Consider the following 20,098-nt stretch of genomic DNA (forward strand, 5'->3'; position numbering starts at 1 on the left):
CCTACATCCCCATCTGCTCCAAATCATATTTACCCAATCGCTCCTCGACTCTTCTCTTATATTTTGCCTTTTTTACATCCTCTTGTAACCTTTTCACCCTCTTTGTAAGAACTGCTTCCTTCTGTCCTTCCCTTCTTCTATTCCTCCACTTCATTTCAACCTTGACTTTCACCGCCACCAAGTGGTCGTCAGTAAGTCTACTTCCCCAACCTCTATATGCTCTTGCATCCATTACACAACTTCTCGTTCTGTCATTCACACACGCATGATCAATCATTGCCTTCCATTCATTCAGTTCATCACTCCCCCTTCTCCTCACTCGCCATGTATACCTGTGGATCATTTTGTGCCTGAAGAGGGTATCAGCTATCACCAACCCCCTCCTGGCACAAATGTCCACTAAAGCACTGCCATTCTCATCCACTTCTGTTGGCACACCCCACTCACTATTCCATCTACCTTCACCTTCCTTAGTTTTTCATTCATATCTCCAGTCAAAAACACTCTCTCATTCCTTTCAAACTTTTCAGTGCACGCTTGCACAAATGTCCAGAACTCTTCTTTCACTTTGCTTGCATGATCTTGCACGCACACACACACACACACACACACACACACACACACACACACACACACACGCACACACACATTTGAAGTGCAACTTTAAATCTCTATCTATCTATATACCTAGGCTGCTTCCCCCAAGGAAAGGGAGGTAGCCGAGACAGGACGACACACTCCCCATTTACTCATCCATTCAAACACATTCATTCGCATCTTAGCCCCAAAGGGGAGAATGGACAGATCCTCACCGCACCACACCGCACAAGGGTCAACTGCGCAATGCAATCAGTGACATCCGCAGCAGGGCCCGACAGCAGAGCTGGTTTACCCCTCCCACATCATAACAGACTCATCCCCTTACCTGCACCTGACATGAAATAGCTGATCAGACCAAATGCTGGAGAATATCCCCTCAGGGCTGCGTCATCAGTTATTCATTCACAATTTCTCTCCATTTATTTCTGTCACGCACAGCCACTCATCCTTCCTCAACAGACATCCCTCTCACATCCAGCGCTCTCTTCACACTGTCCATCCATCCTATTCGTGGTCTTCCTCTCAGCCTTACACCTCTCACATCAGATCTAGTAATATTTTTCACCAATCGCTCATTATCCATTCTCTCCATATGCCCAAACCATCGCAACACCCTCTGCTCAACTCTAACAGCCATCTCACGAACAACTCCAGTTCTCCTTCGCATTTCATCATTCCGCACTCGATCAATACGCGTCACTCCACACATACTCCTCAGACACCTCATCTCCATTACATTCAAACTTTTCCTCTCTGCTACACCCGTATTCCATGTTTCAGCCCCATATAATGCAGTCGGTACCACAGCACCCTCATACAGCCTTCTCTTTACATCCATTCTAAGCGAACGACATCTAAACACTTTTTTCATTCCTCCCAGCACCTTTCCTACTTCATTTATTCTAAACTTCACTTCTGCATCTATTCCTCCATCCACAGCAACATATGACCCTAGATAATTAAAACACTCTACCTCCTCAAGCAACTCGCCATTCATAACTATATTCATCCCTCTACCATCTACCAACCTCGTACACTTCATCACTTTAGTTTTATTCTCATTTACTTTCAATTTCCTCCTTTCGCACACCCTTCCAAACTCTTCTACCAACTGTATCAATCTCTCCTCTGAATCAGCCACCAGTGCAGTATCATCTGCAAACAGCAGCTGCTTCAGATTCCACTCTCCACCATCAACATTCACCAGACTCAGACCTCCACCTAAAACTCTTGCATTCACCTCCCTTACAACACCATCCATGTAAATATTAAACAACCAAGGTGACATCACACATCCCTGTCCCAGCCCCACTCTCACAGGAAACCAATCACTCACAGCATTTCCCACTCTTACACACGCTCTACTATTTACATAAAAACTTTTCACCCCTTTTAGTAACCTACCATCAAGTCCATACATTCTTAAAACAGTCCACAAAGCCTCCCTATCAATTCTATCATACGCTTTCTCTGAATCCATAAATGCCCAAAACACATCCTTGCCTATCGCTAAATACTTTTCACACACTTGTCTCACCGTAAACACCTGATCCACGCATCCCCTCCCTCTCCTAAAGCCACACTGCTCATCACCAATCACTCCCTCTGTATCCTCTCTAACTCTCATAACACTCTACCATACACCTTACCTACAACACTCAACAGACTTATACCCCTAAAGCTAGTACATTCATACTTATCACCCTTGCTTTTATACAACGGGACCACACAAGCACTTGCCCAGTCAACTGGTACCATACCTTTCACAAAGCACACATTCAACAATCTCACCCACACAATTCTTGAGCCAACTGATCCATTCTCTCTTTTACTCTCGTTCCATCTCTTGCACACAGCAATACACACTCCTTCTTTTGCCCTCTCATTCTCACCCACTCCCGCGCATACACCCCATCCATTCTCCCATTCTCTCATATTCTTGCTTTTCCATTTGGTTTCAGTTAATCCACATATTCGTACATCAACTTTTGCACTCACAAGCACCTGGACAGTCTCTCTTTCTTTCACCTTATCATTTGCTCCCCTTACATTCCATGTCGCAATCCATACTATGTCTTATGTTTGGTCCTTAGTCATCACCTGTTTGTCAGTCCTGGTCCGAAGCTTCTTATTCATATTTATAGTTAATAGTTTTCCGGGGCGCGGCACTAACCCTTCACCAACTCAGTTGTTGTCACGTAGGAGCGCGTGTTGGTTAGTTACAAGGTTACAACCCAGCGTTGTAAATGATTTCCTGGTTTAGGGGAAAACATCTTGTTTGCCACTCAGTGTAGAGCTTCCCGAAAAACAGAGTACTGCAACACTGAGTGGGTGGATGATGGGTGCCCCCACTTACTCTTCTTACCTATTATACTTACTGGACAAAATTAAGCATGGAAACGTCATTGAAATTTGTGTTTGCAGTCTTCAAACGATTATATTAATGAACTATATACATTGTCCATAAACTGTGTAACAGGGACTAGTCGTAGGCAGAGGGAGACAACCAACTCTCTTGCTAGCTTTATTCCAACTCGTCACGTTGGTCTTGGCATTTTGAAGCTCCAACTATCTCAACAACAACTGGCTTAGCAACTCGTCACGTTAGTCTTGGAGCTTCGAAGCTCACACGGAACAATGTACAGGAATAAATAATGAAAAATAGCAGAGCAGACACACACACACTCACGTGCACACTCACGCACACACTCACACACTCACGTGCACACACACATGCACACTACACTCCCCCCTGTTCCTACAAAAGATCATTGTACTGGAAGGGTAGTACTGGACAGCATTCCTGTGAACTTCGACCAGGCAGAAATCTCTCAGGACTGCCTTCTTCTTCGGTCGAGCTTTCGACATCACCCGTCTCAGAGCCCCTCAGTGGAGTTTGCACATTAACCGGCATATCGTCATCCTCTACTGCTACAGCTGGCATTCCCAGCGCCGAGGGTTCTTCTCGGGTGGGTGGTAGTGATGTAGCTAAACTCAGGTCACACACATGGCGTGGCATGCCATCAACTTCGACGTTCTGGGCTGAAACAATATTCGTTACTGTGCCCAGGAAACTTGTGGAATCGCAGCGCCTATTGGGGTGTCGGATCCACACATGATCCCCTACGCTAAAGCAGCACTGGTCGTCCATTGGCTGATTTCGCTGGGTCACCCTGTTGATTCCAAGCAGCCTGATCTCATGCCTGAATATCTGGTTGGAAGGGGCAGATGCAGCACCATCACTTAGTGGCATCACATTATAATGGTAAAATGCCTCCGCCATGGAGCAGCCTGTCCGTGCCAGTATCGTCTTCACTGTTCAATGACACCGCTCTGATGTTCCATTACCGGAAGGAACATTGGCACACCGATATCTGACTGTCATGCCCCAGTGACTGGTAAACCCACTGAAGACAGAACTACAGAAGCTGGCAGCATTTCAGTCAGCAGTTCCTTGGGTGCTCCATGTTCAAAAAACGGATTCCAGCTGTTCAATAGCACTGTTGGTGTCTTGACGTCTGATTCTCCACCAGGTAGCGTAACACGACAGGCTGCAGTCAATGAGAGTCAGGTACTGCTGATTTCTGATATGACAGATGTCCATTCTAACTCTGATCCAAATCTCTGAGGTCCCCAAAACCCCCTTTTGCCACCTCTTGAGTGCTGGATCAACAGTCTGGCATTCTTGGCACCCACGAACGACATTGCATACCTGCTGCCAAGACTGGCTGAACATTCATAAGACAAAGCATCTCTTCGGTACTTGAGTTAGTGCATCAGCCTTGTTCTCGAAAAAGGATACAAATTTAACTTCAAGACGCAGACTTGAATCATCGTCGATGGTATTCAGTGTCTCTAGGCATCTGCGAATCAGCATTTAACTAGATGCTTTAGTCTTCACATGTGCTTTTCCCAATAAAGTGTCCACAATCCAATGATACACAGTCCTCGAGTCAGTCATGAAAGCCAATACCTACATCTTCCAGGAGATAGTGAGATTTAACCCTCTGACGACAGCATCCAGCTCTGCAAAACTGGTGGGAGCAGTCGTTCTGTCGTAGCCAACACGCATCTTCTAAGATGTCCCCGTTCACTTCTAAAACAGCTCCCAGTGCAAGAGAACTCTCATCCTCCCAAAGAGTAGCGTCTTCTCCTGCTACATCCCTTCGTCCTCCAGACGGGTCAGACCTCTTCACCTTCTTCAGTGTCTCCATTAGCATGGAGTGCAACTTAGGGTCAGTAATCTCATCGTCTCATGAAGTAGTGGCCTCATTGGCGTGCCTCAACATGTAAGACGCCACCGCTCTCACCCAGCCGCACACAGGCAGATGACTTGTCAACTGTCCACACAGGGAGAACATGATGCGCCTTGTCATATTCTCAAGCATTTCACTGACATCGTTGTCACGTCTCCAGAAGAGACCGTGGTGCTCCCCTCAGACTCTGATGCCAAGATATGGACTCCATGAGACACGCGCTTGGCCGGTTTCCAGGTCAGGCCGACACGATTCAGGTGAATCTCAACCTCCACCACAGATGCTGTGCTTTCATCCACCAGTATGTCATCCAGATACTGTGAGGTGGCACAGTTAATCCTCTCATCCCAGCTCAGCACTGTGCCCAGGACCTTCTTCAAGATGAAAAGTGCGATGTTCAGTCCAAACCCCAGTCTTGTCAAGAAATAATGTCTTCCCTGAAATATCACCATCAGGCTCGACCATAATGATGGGTGAACGTGAATTTGCAGGTAAGCCTTGCATAAATCCACGAGAGCGACCCTCTGTCCACACCAGTGTTGTAGGTCTTGAGACCAAATTGATGTGGTCTTGGTCTTGATCTTTGTCTTGCTTGATGTGGTCTTGGTCTTGATCTTCGTCACGAAGCTTCTGGTCTCTGAGTTTTGGCTCGAGACCAGGTCGAGACCAACATTACAAAGTCCATCGCGGCGTGGGGAAGGTCGGAATTTATGATCATCCACGGAGAAAAATCATGGCTGATTCAATTCACGGTGCGCCATACAGCATTGTACTGTCTATAGATACTGCCTGACTAGTGCTACAGTGATGATGTACAAGCTGAGCCCTGCGAGTGCCAATAGAATGCATGCGAGTTGAGAAAGCATGCATGACGTGGCCATTCTCGCAGTGATAATCTCCGTTTGAACACACGCATATTTGCAACTCTGTTCACCTCCATGTACTTCATATACATGAATGATGTATGCAATCCCCACACCCTTCATACACGGACACCACAGGCTTTGCTAGTTCGCTCGGAAAATGTAACCATAAAAATTTCTATTTACCTATGTTTGATTCTTCATACCAATGAAGCAATGAAAGCAGAAATATTTTACCTAGATGTTCAGTTGTTCACATAAATTAAATTTTGTAAATATATTTCCTCCCTTACAGGGGCGTAGCCAGGACTTTTGAGCGATGGGGGCCAAGTCAGACATCAGTGGCTTCCAATGTTTCGAGTTATGACCCTTCAGAGCTTCCATTGACATGTTTAGAAGAAATCTGAATATTTTCTAGTGTTTCACAGCTACCCTCGTATTTCATACAACTTATTCACCTATGAGCGGGGGCCCATTACCTTGTGGCCCAGTGGCATTTCTAGCCCCACTAAAGTTTGGGGACCACCTGGGGGCTGATAAATCATCTGTAGTAGCAAGAAGGCAGTGAGCAGACTCGAATGAGGGCCCCTTTAATGAGGAAAAGTTAGTAAAAATTGTTCTCTTAAAAAAATAGTGGGAACAACCATGAGAAGTATTTGGAGCATTGATGGAAGTAAAATATATACTTTATATTCATGAAAATTTTTTGCTTCCTACCTCTGTATCCCGAAACCCCTTTGGTCTCTTGTATAATTATCCTGAAAAATCGGTAGTCCCCCTCGACTGTTCACAAGAAACGAAAGATTAATAAGTTGTGTATGGATCATTTCGGCACAGGTAAAGCTCGGAGAGAAGTGCGAAAATTAGTCTTCCGAAAACCAGCTTTCGCTTGAAGTTGAAGTTGAAGTTGTTGTCGTTATTTATCTGGTCCCACTCCGCCAAAGGCGCTCTGCAGGACCTTCACGTATGATTTAGATCAAACCCAATACAAAAATCACAGTGCGTATCCTTCTCTAATTGTTGAGTCCTCCAGGTCGTAACTATCTGAGAACAAGAATGTCTTTAACTTGTTTTTAAAACTCTTTGTGCCCTTGATCAGCCATATATCAAGTGGAAGACTTATAAAGTCTTGGGGCAGCAAACCTGAAGGCACGAAAGCCAGTATTGGATGAAACTCTAGGGTCCAGCAGCATCAGTCCAACACTAGCTCGAAGAGTGTTGCTTCCATCTTCAGATGGTTGAACCACATGCAACAGGTCTCTCAAATATGATGGGCAACCAGTATGGAGTGCTTGATGAGTTAAAACACACACTTTAAATTTAATTCTAGCCTTGATAGGCAGCCAGTGAAGCTCAATCAACACCGGAGTAATTCTGTCACGAGGAGAAACACCTTTAATCAATCTTGCAGCCCTGTTCAAGACATTCTGGAATTTTTTTAGCTGTATCTTTGGCAGATTGCAATAAATTGAGTTACAATAATCCACTCTGTTAATTACACAATTTATCACAAGTTTCTTCACAGAACTCTTATCTATGTATTTCCTAACAAAAACAATATTCATTGAATAGTGGCCAGACATCCTAACAACATTTTTTACCTGAGCATTCAGGGACAAGTTACAATCTAGCACTTGCTTGAGGAAGATACAGCTATCCATGAGTACGATGGCACTGACAAAGCATGCAACACCATACATTATAACTTCAAAACCTTACTTTCCAAAGTTTAACCTGCCCCGTCCCGTCAACGTATGGATACGTTGCAACGATTTGCATTTGCCAGTCCCGGCGACGTACCGGTACATTGTGCAATTGCAAAGTGCATAATTTTGACAATTTTCAAATTTCGTGCTTGATTTGCGGTACGTATCCTCGCATGATCTTCCCCTACCTGCCACCAGGCGGGGACACTTGGCGACCCCGCGCGACCCGCGCTAACCCGTCACTTGTCCACTCACCTGGTAGCAACGGTCCTGCTCAGACATGGCTAAGAGAGGTCTCTCAGAGGGCAAAATTCAAGCCGCCCTGGATGCCTTTACAGGCGACAGTGATTCCCCACTGGACGACGAGGTTGTGGTTAAAGATTATGTGCAGCCAGAGGAGGAAGAAACCACCAACAGTGACGAAGAAGTCCCGTCTCCCAGGAAGCGGCAGGACGTGACTTACCGTGCTGCTAGAGAGGGGCAGCAGGCCAAGAAACCACGTGCAACATCCTATGCCTATCCCCAACGTGATTTGGAACCAGATTTCGATGACGATGACGATGACGATGACGAGGACAAGGACAGAGTCGTGGGACGTGCTGCCATGTGGTATGGACATGAGGTAATCACGCATCGTGGCCCAGAGCGCACACCACATCGGACGAGCAGGTATGGGCCTAGTATTTTGTTTGGGGAGTTAGGAAGTGCCGTGGAGGGAGTGGGAGTGAAAGGGAAAGTACAGGGATGATTGGGGAAAGTGAGAGTGACATGAGTGAGTCATTGCTCTCCCTAGGTAGTGTGAGGCGGCGTAGTGTATCACGTGGGCGAGTGTGGGTGCGTTCGGTATCACGTGGGGTTGTGATGGAGGGGGAAGGTGGGGAGGAACCACTCCCAAGCACGTCTTATGCTCCCCAATATTCCCTAACACGTGGTCGAGCTAGGGTGCGTGCGAAAGCACGTGGTGTTGTCATGGAGGCGGAACTTGGGGAGGAACCACTCCCCAGCACGTCTTCTGCTCCCCAATATTCCACTACTTCATCCCCACAGCCCCCTAATGTTCCTCAAGGCCGTAAGGGTAAGGGAAAGGGAAAGGGTAAGGGCAGAGGGAAGAGGAGTGACAGTGGGGAAGCCCTCCGCACTCCTTCTCCCCCACCTCCCCCACCAGGATTTCCTCCCCACCCAGACGAAGGCGGTGATGGGGATGATGGGGACGAGGGATTTGTGGGATGGAATTGGGAGGATGGGAGTGATTTTTCTCCCCTCATTCACCCCTTCACTAAGCAGGGGCGCTCTGGCTGCATTGCTCCCGGAATTCACCGTAATTCCACCATGTTGGATTTTTTCCACCTGTTTTTTAGTGAGGCATTTGTGGAGCAGATTGTATACCAAACCAACCTTTTTGCAAGCACCCAGCGCCTTGAGAGTGAAAGATTGGGAACAAGGAGTAGGCATTCTATCATATATGATTACCCTGTCTCCCTTTCAGAAATGTTCCTTTTTTTTGCCCTGGTCCTTTTGATGGGTATTATATGAAAAAACAGAATTCCGGCTTACTGGACAAGGGACCCTGTTATATTTACACCAATATTTGGGCAAGTCATGAGCCATAATTGGTTTCAACAAATTCTAAGTCGCCTTCATTTCTATGATGCTCATGATCCTGCAAATGCGAAAGACACTGATAAAATGAGGCGAATTAGGTTGGTCTTTGATCACCTGAGGCAAACTTTTAGTTCCTCATTCTATCCCTATAGAGACCTCGTCATAGACGAGAGTCTCGTGTTGTGGAGAGGCAATATTTCATTTAGGCAGTATATACCCAGCAAAAGGCACCGTTTTGGGTTCAAGATCTTTGTTATGTGTGACTGTAGGACTGGATACGTGCAAGACATAGTCTTGTACACCGGTGCACAGACAGACATAATAGAAAATCGAAGTATTGGACTGTCGGGAGCAGTGGTAAAGACGATGATAGAAGACTACCTTCATCGTGGTCACGTCCTCTACCTAGACAACTGGTACACTAGCCCTCTTCTCGCTCGTTATCTTCACACGCATGAAACGGGAGTCTGTGGAACCATGAAGGTGAACCGGCATCACATGGCCAAGGTAGGGCGGAAACTTGCAAGGAATGAGGTTGTCTTCTTCAAAGCCAACAACATCATGCAACTGTGTGGAACCACAATAGAGAAGTAAGCCTCTCGTCAACGGTTCACTGCCCCTTGATGCACCGTACTGATTCCGTTGATTACGGTAACGAGAACAGGCGTCATATTTGGAAACCTGAGTGTGTCATGGACTATAACATAAACATGCGCCTCGTGGACCAGTCAGACTCCATGATATCGACGGTAGAGTGTGGCAGGACCACGATGAAGTGGTATAGGAAACTGTTCTTTCACTTGCTAGAGATCACTGCTCTGAATTGCCACCACCTTCACGCCATGACAACAGGAGTTCAGGAAACCTTTGAAAGGTTTGTGAGGGAGCTCACAAGAGAGATGTTTGCACGTTATGCTGTAGAAAGGCCCCAACATCGCACCTGCACTGCCCCTATTGCCCAAATTCCCCTGAGAATATCCGGCCGCCATTTTCCCACTCTTATCCCTCCCCAGCCAAACAGACCTAGGCCCCAACGCAGGTGTCACGTGTGTAGCAATTCCCGGGTGAGACTCACGACACAGAGGAAGGACACCTGCTATGATTGCGTGGAGTGTGACGTGGGTCTCTGTATTCACCCATGTTTCAGCGAATATCACACGTTGATGCAATTCTGATATGGTGTGAATGCGACAGGATGCTGAAACTATGAAGTAAATGCGACAGACAGACGCTCAGTGAAATTATCAGTCATGTTGATATCCAAATATTAGTATAACGTGCATACGGGTATAACATAAGTGCAAAAAATGTATGTAAGTGTATAGATATGCTGTAAGTGGAAACATACATAGCGAGGGTTTTATGATGCGATATATTGTCGCTCAGTGCAATAAATACGGTATACAAGCATGGGCGATTGTATGTGTGTATGCTCCAACAGAGGATCGAGTGGCAAGAGTGAAAGATGAGTTTTGGGCGAGAGTAGAAGCATGAATGGACAAGTTTGAGAGGAGCGAGAGAGTGCTGTTGATTGGAGACATGAATGGCAAAGTTGGGAATGTATGAGTGGATGGAGTGGTTGGTCAGTGGGGTGTGTCAGCTGAAGTAGATGGGAACGGTAGTGCTTTGGTGGACATCTGTGCTGGTAAGGGGTTGACAATAGCCAACACCTACTTTCGTCATAAGATGATCCACCGGTATACATGGAGAGTAATGAGGAGGATGGATGGTGAACTTGTTGAACGAAAGGCAATGATAGACTACGTGTGTGTGGATGAGCGAATGAGAAGACAAGTGTTGGATGCAAGAGTGTGGAGAGGGTGGGGGAATGGAGTCTCGGACCATCACTTAGTGATGGCCAAGGTAGAGCTGCAAAGAAAGTGGTTGAGGAGACGAAGGGGAAGACAGGAGGAAGCAGCTCCTGTGAGAAGAGTGGAGAAATTGCAAGATAGTGAGAAAATGACAGAGTATAAGAGCATAGTGGAAGAAAGATTGGGAAGGTATGAGCTAGAGCAGATGGAAGGGGTGGAAGACGTATGTAAGATATTCATGGAAGAGATAAGCACAGCGTGTGAGGCGGTTTGTGGAGTGAGGAGGAGATGCAAGGGTGTGCAAGGGGCAGCATGGTGGAATGATGAGGTGAAACGAGCTGTGGAACAAAAGAAGAAAGGCATATGGTGAATGGTTGGCGAGTAGAGGTAGGGGAGAAGATGTGAGAGAGAAGAGAGAGGTATATGTGAGCAGGAGAAGGGAGGTTAAGAGACTGGTGAAGGAGAGTAAGAAGAAAGTGGATGAAGAGTTTGGGAGGAATCTGAGTGTGAAATGGAGGGAGAGTAAGAAATTGTTTTGGAAGGAGGTAAAGAAAGTAAGGCAGTGTGAAAGGGGAAATAGTAGGGGAGTGAAAGATAGGAATAATAGATTGTTGGTGGAGAAGAGAGAGAAATTGAGGAGATGGAAGGAGCACTTTGGGGATTTGTTGAATGTAGAGAGTGAGAGCAGTATAAGTGGTTGGGGAATGGCTGGGAGAAGAAGAGATGAGAGGAGGGAGGAAGAGATCAGTAGGTCAGAAGTAGTGGAAGCGATGAAGAAGATTAAGCTGGGAAAGGCCCCAGGAATTGATGGAGTGTGTGGTCAAATGCTTAGGTATGGGGGTGAGATTGTTGTGGAGTGGATATGGAAGTTGTGTAGATTGGCTTGGGAAGAGGGAAGGGTTCCAGAGGACTGGAAATCAGGTATTATTGTTCCTCTGTACAAAGGAAAAGGGGAGAGAGAAGTATGTGGTAACCATACGGGTATTTGCCTTCGTGTGACTGGTAAAATATATGGTAGAATACTCATTGATAGGGTTAGGCATATGACAGAGGAGCTAGTTGGAGAAGAACAAGGGGGATTTAGGAAGGGAAAAGGGTGTGTAGATCAGATATTTGTTCTAAGATGTTTAGTGGAGAAGTATCTAGAGAAGGGAAGGAAAGTGTATGCTGCCTTCATGGCCTTGGAGAAAGATTATGACAGAATAGATAGGCAAGGTATGTGGAAGGTATTAAGAATATATGGAGTGGAGGGGAAATTGTTGAGTGCTGTGAAGAGTATGTACGAGGGAGCTAGGGCTACGGTGCGAGTGGATGGTGAGCTGAGTGACTTCTTTGATCTCAATGTGGGACTGAAACAGGGGAGTGTGATGTCTCCATGGCTGTTTAATATATATATGGATGGGGTTGTAAAGGAGGTGCAAGGTAGGGCAGTGGATGTGGGGGTGGCCCTAATGAATGAGGGTGAGATTTGGAAGCTTCCGGTGTTGCTGTTTGCTGATGATACGGTATTGTTGAGTGAAGATGAATGGGAGTTGCAAGGTTTGGTGAATGAATCTGGGACAGTGTGTAGGAGGAGGAAGCTGAAAGTTAATGTAAACAAAAGTAAAGTTATGGTGTTTGAGAGGAATGAAGTCACAGAGTGTGCAGTGAGGTTGGATGGTGAGGATATGAAGAATGTGAGTGCATTCAAGTACTTGGGTAGTGTGATGAGTAAGGATGGAACTTTGGGGGATGAAGTACGTGAAAGGGTATAGCAAGGAAGAAAGGTTGTTGGTACACTGAAAGCAGTGATGAGAAATAGGGAGGTGAGTATGGAAGTTAAGAAATCACTGCATGATGGTATTGTGATCCCTACCCTGATGTATGGAAGCGAGGCGTGGACCTTGCAAGAGGGGAACAAGTCAAGAGTGAGAGCAGTGGAAATGAGTTACTTGAGAGGAGCATGTGGAGTGACGTGGAGGGACAGGTTGACGAATGAAGAAGTGAAGGAACGTTGTGGGGTAGATGTGGATGTGCTTGAAAAGATTAAGAGAAATACACTGAGGTGGTTTGGACATGTGGAGAGAATGGAGAATGAAAGACTGACTAAGAGGGTGTATGTAGGTGAGGTGGAGGGAGGGAGAGGGAGGGGTAGACCGAGGATGAGGTGGAGGGATGGAGTTGAGAGGTATATGAGGGAGGGGGGGTGAGTTGGGGGGAGGGTAGTCAAATGGTGGGTGACAGTGACTTGGAGGCGTTTTGTCTGCGGCCACCCTTTTCGGGATTAGGGCGTCGGGCTATAGATAGGTAGATAGATAGAATTATATAATTATTATTATTGGAAATGTATACGGGTATAATATAAGTTCACATTATTGTAAGTGATGAAATATATTCTAAGTCAAATAATCATAGCGTGTGTATAGAGATGCGATATCCTGACGCTCAGTTGAATGAATAAGGCCCGTAATATTGAAAATAGAAGACAACAAGTGGGAAAGTGTGTAATATATGTGAAGAATTAGTATATAAGTGTTTGAGTATTATGTTGGTCGATACATTCATTGCGAGGGTATTTTCATGCGATATTCTCACGCTCACTTAAATAAATAATGCCAGTAAGTATGTAAAGTGCAGTATAGTGGTGTAAACGTGTGTAATGTAAGTGGGAAAGTAAAATTGGAGTGAATAAATAAAGTAGAAGATGAAACTCGAGTGTTTGAGATCGTGGTTGCTACGTGAATATGCGCTAGCATATCGCTAAATGCTCTCGTAATGAATGTAAATAATTGAAAACATTTACAGTGGTGGAGGAAAGGTTCTATGTAAAGGGAAAAATAATAGGAAAGTGATAAAACATTTGGGTTTGTTGAAATACGAGTCATGGCGAGTGCGCTTACTAAGCTGAAGCGCTAAACTTATGCTGCATGTCATCATAATGAATGAAAACATCTGAAAACATTTACAAACAGTTGTAATTGGTAAAATGTCATTGAAACAAGTATACAAGTAGAAAAAATATGTGGACTGATACAAGAAACTTAGCATATAGCATGTTACGACTCGGACCTAACTCGCTATGCTCGCGCGATGGTACGATGCTTATTTTTCATATATATGAGTCTGAAATCCATTATATTGTTACTGTTATTGTTTATTAGTTCAAATTCAATAAATATAGAGGTGTTGTGTGTTGTTTCTCCCAGTATTCCTTACCATAGAAAACGTGAGTGCCTGACATGTCCATAAAAGAATACGATACCTGGCGGGGGGGACCTCACCTGTTATGACCACTTATAGACCACGGTAAGCCCTTTCTTGGTGATCATCCTTCGTTTCTCAACCTAAGCGGAAGTTTGAGCCAAAAAAAATTTTTTCCAAAAAGGCTCGGGACTGGGGGATGTCGGAGGTGCGGAAAACCTCGGGACGTGACGGGTTAAAAACCTAAAAAACTTTCAAAAGCCGTAACATCGGTGTGCAGGTCCGTAGAGAGCTATGACCACGCCCTAGGGTGCCTGGAAAACGTTTGACACGGGCCAGAAAAAGAAGCAAAATTGTCACAGTCCTGGTTTGGAGCCAGGTCCCTCCATACTCTTGATTTTTGGCCCCAGGAATTATCCTCATTGCTCTCTTCTCTCTTTCATTCTTATTAGTAATTGTCTTCTCAGAAACTGGGCGATTGGGGTACTAGTGCACTCACTCGAGGGGCCGAAACGCCTGTGAAAACTGACCAGCAGTGCAGCACCTGCAGGCTGCAGCTACTTTTCATTCATTCAGCAGACACATAAATTCTTGGTCTTGGTCTCGGAGGATCTGGTCTTGTTCTCGGAGGGTCTGGTCTTGGTCTCAAGATGCCTGGTCTTGACTACAACACTGGTCCACACCTGCGCTACTGGCTAATTTTCTCCGCTGTGTGCACATCGAGATAAGAGTTCAGTTCATGGAAATCTAGTACCAGGCACACCTTTTTCTTCAGTTGTTGCACGATTGCCGTCAGAGGAATGGTTCCTTTCGCTGGCCCGTGGGTGTTGTCATCATACTGTACAGGTTGGAAATTAATGCCAGTAATATTTTTACACCTTGCACTGTAATATCCCATATTTTTGTACATTTTTACACTAATGTTGTGTATTATCCACATCGATTCAGTATTTATTTTTTTTCAGTTGAACGATGACACTCTGGAGGCTAATATTTTACCAGTGAGTTCCAATATTTAGTGATACTTATCCAAACTTTCTAAAGAAAATATCATAGGCAGTTTAAAAGTTCATTTATCGTAAGGATCCCTAAAAGGGAAGATTCAAGGCCTTCTCTGTGTTTTGCTTTCTGAGCGGGCTTCAGTACAGCGTTCTGCCTGGAGTTTTTCTTTCTCCTGCCCCCATGATGATTTAGTGTGCCGACTTCTGTTCCCCTAAAAGGTATTTTGATTGTATTTTGCCTATGCTAGTAATGTTTTGAAAGTGAAATCTGCTCTAGAAACTGTTAGATAAGAGAAGAGTGCAGAGCGGCTCTCTCAGTGTGGGTGAGGAGAGACAGAAATCTACTTGTGTCAGTATTTACGACACCCTGGGGTAACGCTAAGTAGTCACGTACGCCACTGTGATACTAAAATGAGTGTTATAATTATAGAATAAGGTGACGAATCTTTATCCTATGCAGTATCATCCTAGCACCTAGAAGTTAGGATGGTCAAAGGGCAGCGCATTATCTAATTTCTTGGAATATTCCTATGAAAAGTTTTATTTTTCACAAAGTATAATACTTTTATCTTATTATTTTGCTTGAAATTACCTGAAAGTTCTAAACTTTCAGGGGAACAAGTTTTGAAACAAGTCTTGGAGCAAGTTTTGGGTAGAAGTCTGGGAGTGGACTTGATCCAAGTTCTGGCAGAGTATTTTACTTCTGACACTGGGTCCAGCATGGCCATTGTCTGTTTTCTTACACAGTATTCAAATATTTCCCAGGCCTGGCACAAGTACAATCTCCCTCTTATCATCTAGCATGTATGGAGAAGCAGCATGTAAATAAAGGCCCAATCTCTACAGTCAGGGTGTTTCGTCAACCTCATGGATTACCCTATGCTCCTTCCCAGAATATATATCCGAAGGGTCAGTGCTACCAAGTGTATCCTATACCCTTCTTCAAGTAATAATGTGGACACCCATTTAAGTTAGGTCCATTTATTATTTTATTTTAGAGTGTATTACTCATTACTATTCCTCAAATATTTCATCATTTCATATATTTCCAAACTTTTCCTTAATTTAAAAGTACTGGTCACTTATTATTTTTTGTAAGTGGGATTTTGATAGTTATTTTCTCATCAGTACTTCTATTGACCAGTACAATACGGAACCAGCTATCGATCCTTGATCCACTGACACAATTCGTTCTTCTATTCCTGAAGAACCTCTCGAGGCACCCTGTACTCTGAGAGAGTATTCATTAGTCGTGGCGGCCCTGTGCCACCACACCACTTCCACAACACCGTCCACGTGCTTGCTTTCACATCATGTCACTTTAAAGTCCTTCTCGTCGATGTCAGTAGTTGCCTCCGCTGCCAAAGCCACCGAATCCTCGATACCAAACTGTACATCATTCAGCGAGCACAGTATCACACTGGTATCAAGCGAAGGTCCATGACAAGGTTGTCCAAGCGAACTGCAAAATTCTTCAGACTTCATCTGTTGCTGTTAAGTGCCTAGATAGCATGTAACAGGGACTAGTGGGCAGAGGGAGACAACCAACTTTCTTGCTCCCTTTATTCCAACAACCAACTACAACTGGCTCACCAACTCGTCACGCTGGTCTTGGCACTTCAAAGCTCCAACTAACTCAACAACAACTGGCTTAACAACTCGTCACATTAGTCTTGAAGCGTCGAAGCTCACACGGAACAATGTACAAGAATAAATGAATAATGAAAAATAGCAAACACACACACACACACACACACACACACACACACACACACACAACAAACTGTGTCAATACAAATGAGTTTTCTGCAGATATCTATCTATCTTTCTATCAGTCTGTCTACCTAAGGCGAGAATTTTTGTCCTCAGACAACCACCATGCCACATAAAAGTACAAAAACTTTTAAAATATTCCTAAAACTTTTTATATCAATAGTGCTACTGATTTTCTTGCTGTTACACGTCAAATAGTGCTTTTGAATTGAGATAAATAAGACTAAAATCTATAGTAAATTAAAATGACCACCAACAAGGTGGGAGGGGGGGGCGTTCTAATTACCCCCTTTTGGAGTAAGGGTAGGATCGAAGATTTTTTTTGGCAAATGTTGGGAATGGCAAGGAAAACTGGGAATGTCTTCTATACAGTGACATTTATTATTATTATTGTTATTATTATTATTATTATTGCCAGACGTCTTAATCCCATAAGGGGTGGCCTCAAACAAATCGTCTCCATGTCGCCCTGTCCCCAGCCATTTCACTGCCCTGCTCTCAGCTCACACCCCCCCTCTTTCATATATCTCTCAACTCCATCCTTCCATCTCATCCTTGGCCTCCCCCTCCCTCTTCCCCCCTCCACCTCACTCACATACACTCTCCTCGTCAGTCTTTCACTCTTCATCCCCTCCACATGGCCAAACCACCTAAATATGTTTCTCCTAGCGCTTCCTATCGCATCCACATCCACACCGCAGCGCTCCTGCACTTCTTCCTTTGTCAGTCTGTCCCTCCATGTGACTCCACATGCTCCTCTCAAAAAACTCATTTTCACTGCTCTCACTCTTGACTTCTGTCCCTCCAACAATGTCCAAGTTTCACTTCCATACGTTAGCGTTGATATCACAAAACTGTCATGTAGTAATTTTTTCACTTCTATGCTCATTTCCCTGTTTCTTATCACTGCTTTCAAGGAACCAGCAACCTTTCTTCCTTATGGTACCCTTTCAAGAACTTCACTCTTTAAACTTCCATCCCTAATCATCACACTACCGAAGTATTTAAACGCACTCACATTTTCCGTTTCCTCCGCATCCAACCTCACTGTACATTCACTGACTTCACTTTTCTCGAAGACTATAACTTTACCCTTCGCTACATTCTCCTTCAGACTCCGTTTCTTACAGGCTCTCCCAAACTTATTATTATTATTATTATTATTATTTATTTATTTATTTTATTATTATTATTATTATTATTATTATTATTATTATTAATATTTTATTATTATTATTATTATTATTAATATTATTATTAACATTATTCTTATCTTTTCAGGGCATGTTCGTGGTGCTTGGCCTAGGCTGTGGGATATCATGCCTTGTTTTCCTCTTGGAGAAGGTTGTGTCCAGTACAAAGCCGTTGACAGAAATACGCTGAAGCATACAAAGACAATGTTCTCTCTCTGTCTCCCTCTCTCTCTCTCTCTCTCTCTCTCTCTCTCTCTCTCTCTCTCTCTCTCTCTCTCTCTCTCTCTCACTGTTCTTGCACTATACTGCAATTATAGATCTGATACGAAACTCAGTTGTTATATTTCATTTTTATTTAGGATATCTTTTCCTGCAAGGTTTATTTTTATACAGTTAACGGAATGCTTGAAGTAAAAAGATCATGACAGCAGAGCAGAGGTCATTGCAGCTATTAGTATATATATATATATATATATATATATATATATATATATATATATATATATATATATATACACTTTTGTTTTATCTGATGTATTCGTTTTTTATTGTAGCAGGCCTGATGTCAATAAACATGTAAACGTATTTCTGTCTTCTGCCTCTTGGCTACAAAGATGGTCCGAATATATTAGTTTTGTTTAGTACGACTCAATTTTATCTAGCATATTGAAAATACCTTTGTAATATATATATATATATATATATATATATATATATATATATATATATATATATATACCTAGGCTACTTCCCACAAGGAAAGGGAGGTAGCCGAGACAGGACAATACACTCCCCATTTACTCATCCATTCAAACACATTCATTCGCATCTTAGCCCCAAAGGAGAGAAGGGACAGATCCACACCTCACGAAGGTCAACTGCGCAGTGCAATCAGTGACATATGCAGCAGGGTCCGACAGCAGAGCTGTTTTACCCCTGCCACATCATAATAGACCCATCCCCTTACCTGCACCTGACCTGATTAGGTGATCAGACCAAATGCGGGAGAATATCCCCTCAGGGCTGCGTCATCATTTATTCACAATTTCTCTCCATTTATTTCTGTTTTGCACAGCCACTCTTCATTGCTCAACAGACATCCCTCTTGCATCCAATGATCTCTTTACACTGTTCATCCAACCTATTCGTGGTCTCACTCTCAGCCTTGCACCTCTCACATCAGATCTAGTTATCTTTTTCACCAATCACTCATTACCCATTCTCTCCATATGCCCAAACCATCGCAACACCATCTGCTCAACTCGATCAGCCATCTCCCGAACAACCCCAGTTCTCCTTCGCACTTCATCATTTCTCACTCGATCCATACGCGTCACTTCACACATACTCCTCAGACACCTCATCTCCATTACATTCAAACTTTTCCTCTCTGCTACATCCATATTCCATGTTTGAACCCCATATAATGCAGTCGGTACCACAACACCCTCATACAGCCTTCTCTTTACATCCATTCTAAGCGAACGACATCTACAGTAAACACTTTTTTCATTCCTCCCAACACCATTCCTACTTCATTCATTCTAAACTTCACTTTTGCATCTATTCTTCCATCCACAGCAACATGTGATGCTAGACACTTAAAACATTCTACCTTCTTAAGCGACACACCATTCAAACTCTATTCATCCCCCTACCATTTACCGACCTTGAACACTTCATCACTTTACTCTTATTCTCATTTACTATCAATTTCCTCCTTTCACACACCCTTCCAAACTCTTCTACCAACTCTCTCAATCTCTCCTCTGAATCAGCCACCAGTCCAGTATAATCTGCAAACAGTAGATACTTCAGATTCCACTCTCTACCATCAACATTCACCAGACTCAGACCTACACCTAAAAATCTTGCATTCACCACCCTTACAACACCATCTGTATAAATACTAAACAACCAAGACGACATCACACATCCCTGCCGCAGCCCCACTCTCACAGGAAACCAATCACCCACAGTATTTCCAACTCTTACACACTACTATTTACATACAAACTTTTCACCCATTTCAGAAACCTACCATCAAGTCCATACAATCTCATAATGCCTCCGTATCAGTTCAATTATACGCTTTCTCTAGATCCATGAATGC

General features: G+C 44.0%; 1 protein-coding gene across 1 annotated transcript in view; it reads left to right on the forward strand.

Annotated features, from left to right (window-relative positions):
* The window catches only part of LOC145398717 (uncharacterized), a 110,451-nt gene extending 92,276 nt beyond the window's left edge, over window positions 1-18,175 (forward strand). Inside the window, exon 5 of the mRNA XM_080271516.1 lies at window positions 18,074-18,175. Coding sequence (XP_080127642.1) covers window positions 18,074-18,175 — 102 coding nt within the window. The remainder of the gene's footprint in view (window positions 1-18,073) is intronic.
* The last annotated feature ends 1,923 nt before the right edge of the window (window positions 18,176-20,098 follow it).

Source organism: Coenobita brevimanus, chromosome 46 (genome assembly GCF_032717465.1).
Source record: "Coenobita brevimanus isolate Jiangsu-jjx chromosome 46, ASM3271746v2, whole genome shotgun sequence".
Lineage (NCBI taxonomy): Eukaryota > Metazoa > Arthropoda > Malacostraca > Decapoda > Coenobitidae > Coenobita > Coenobita brevimanus.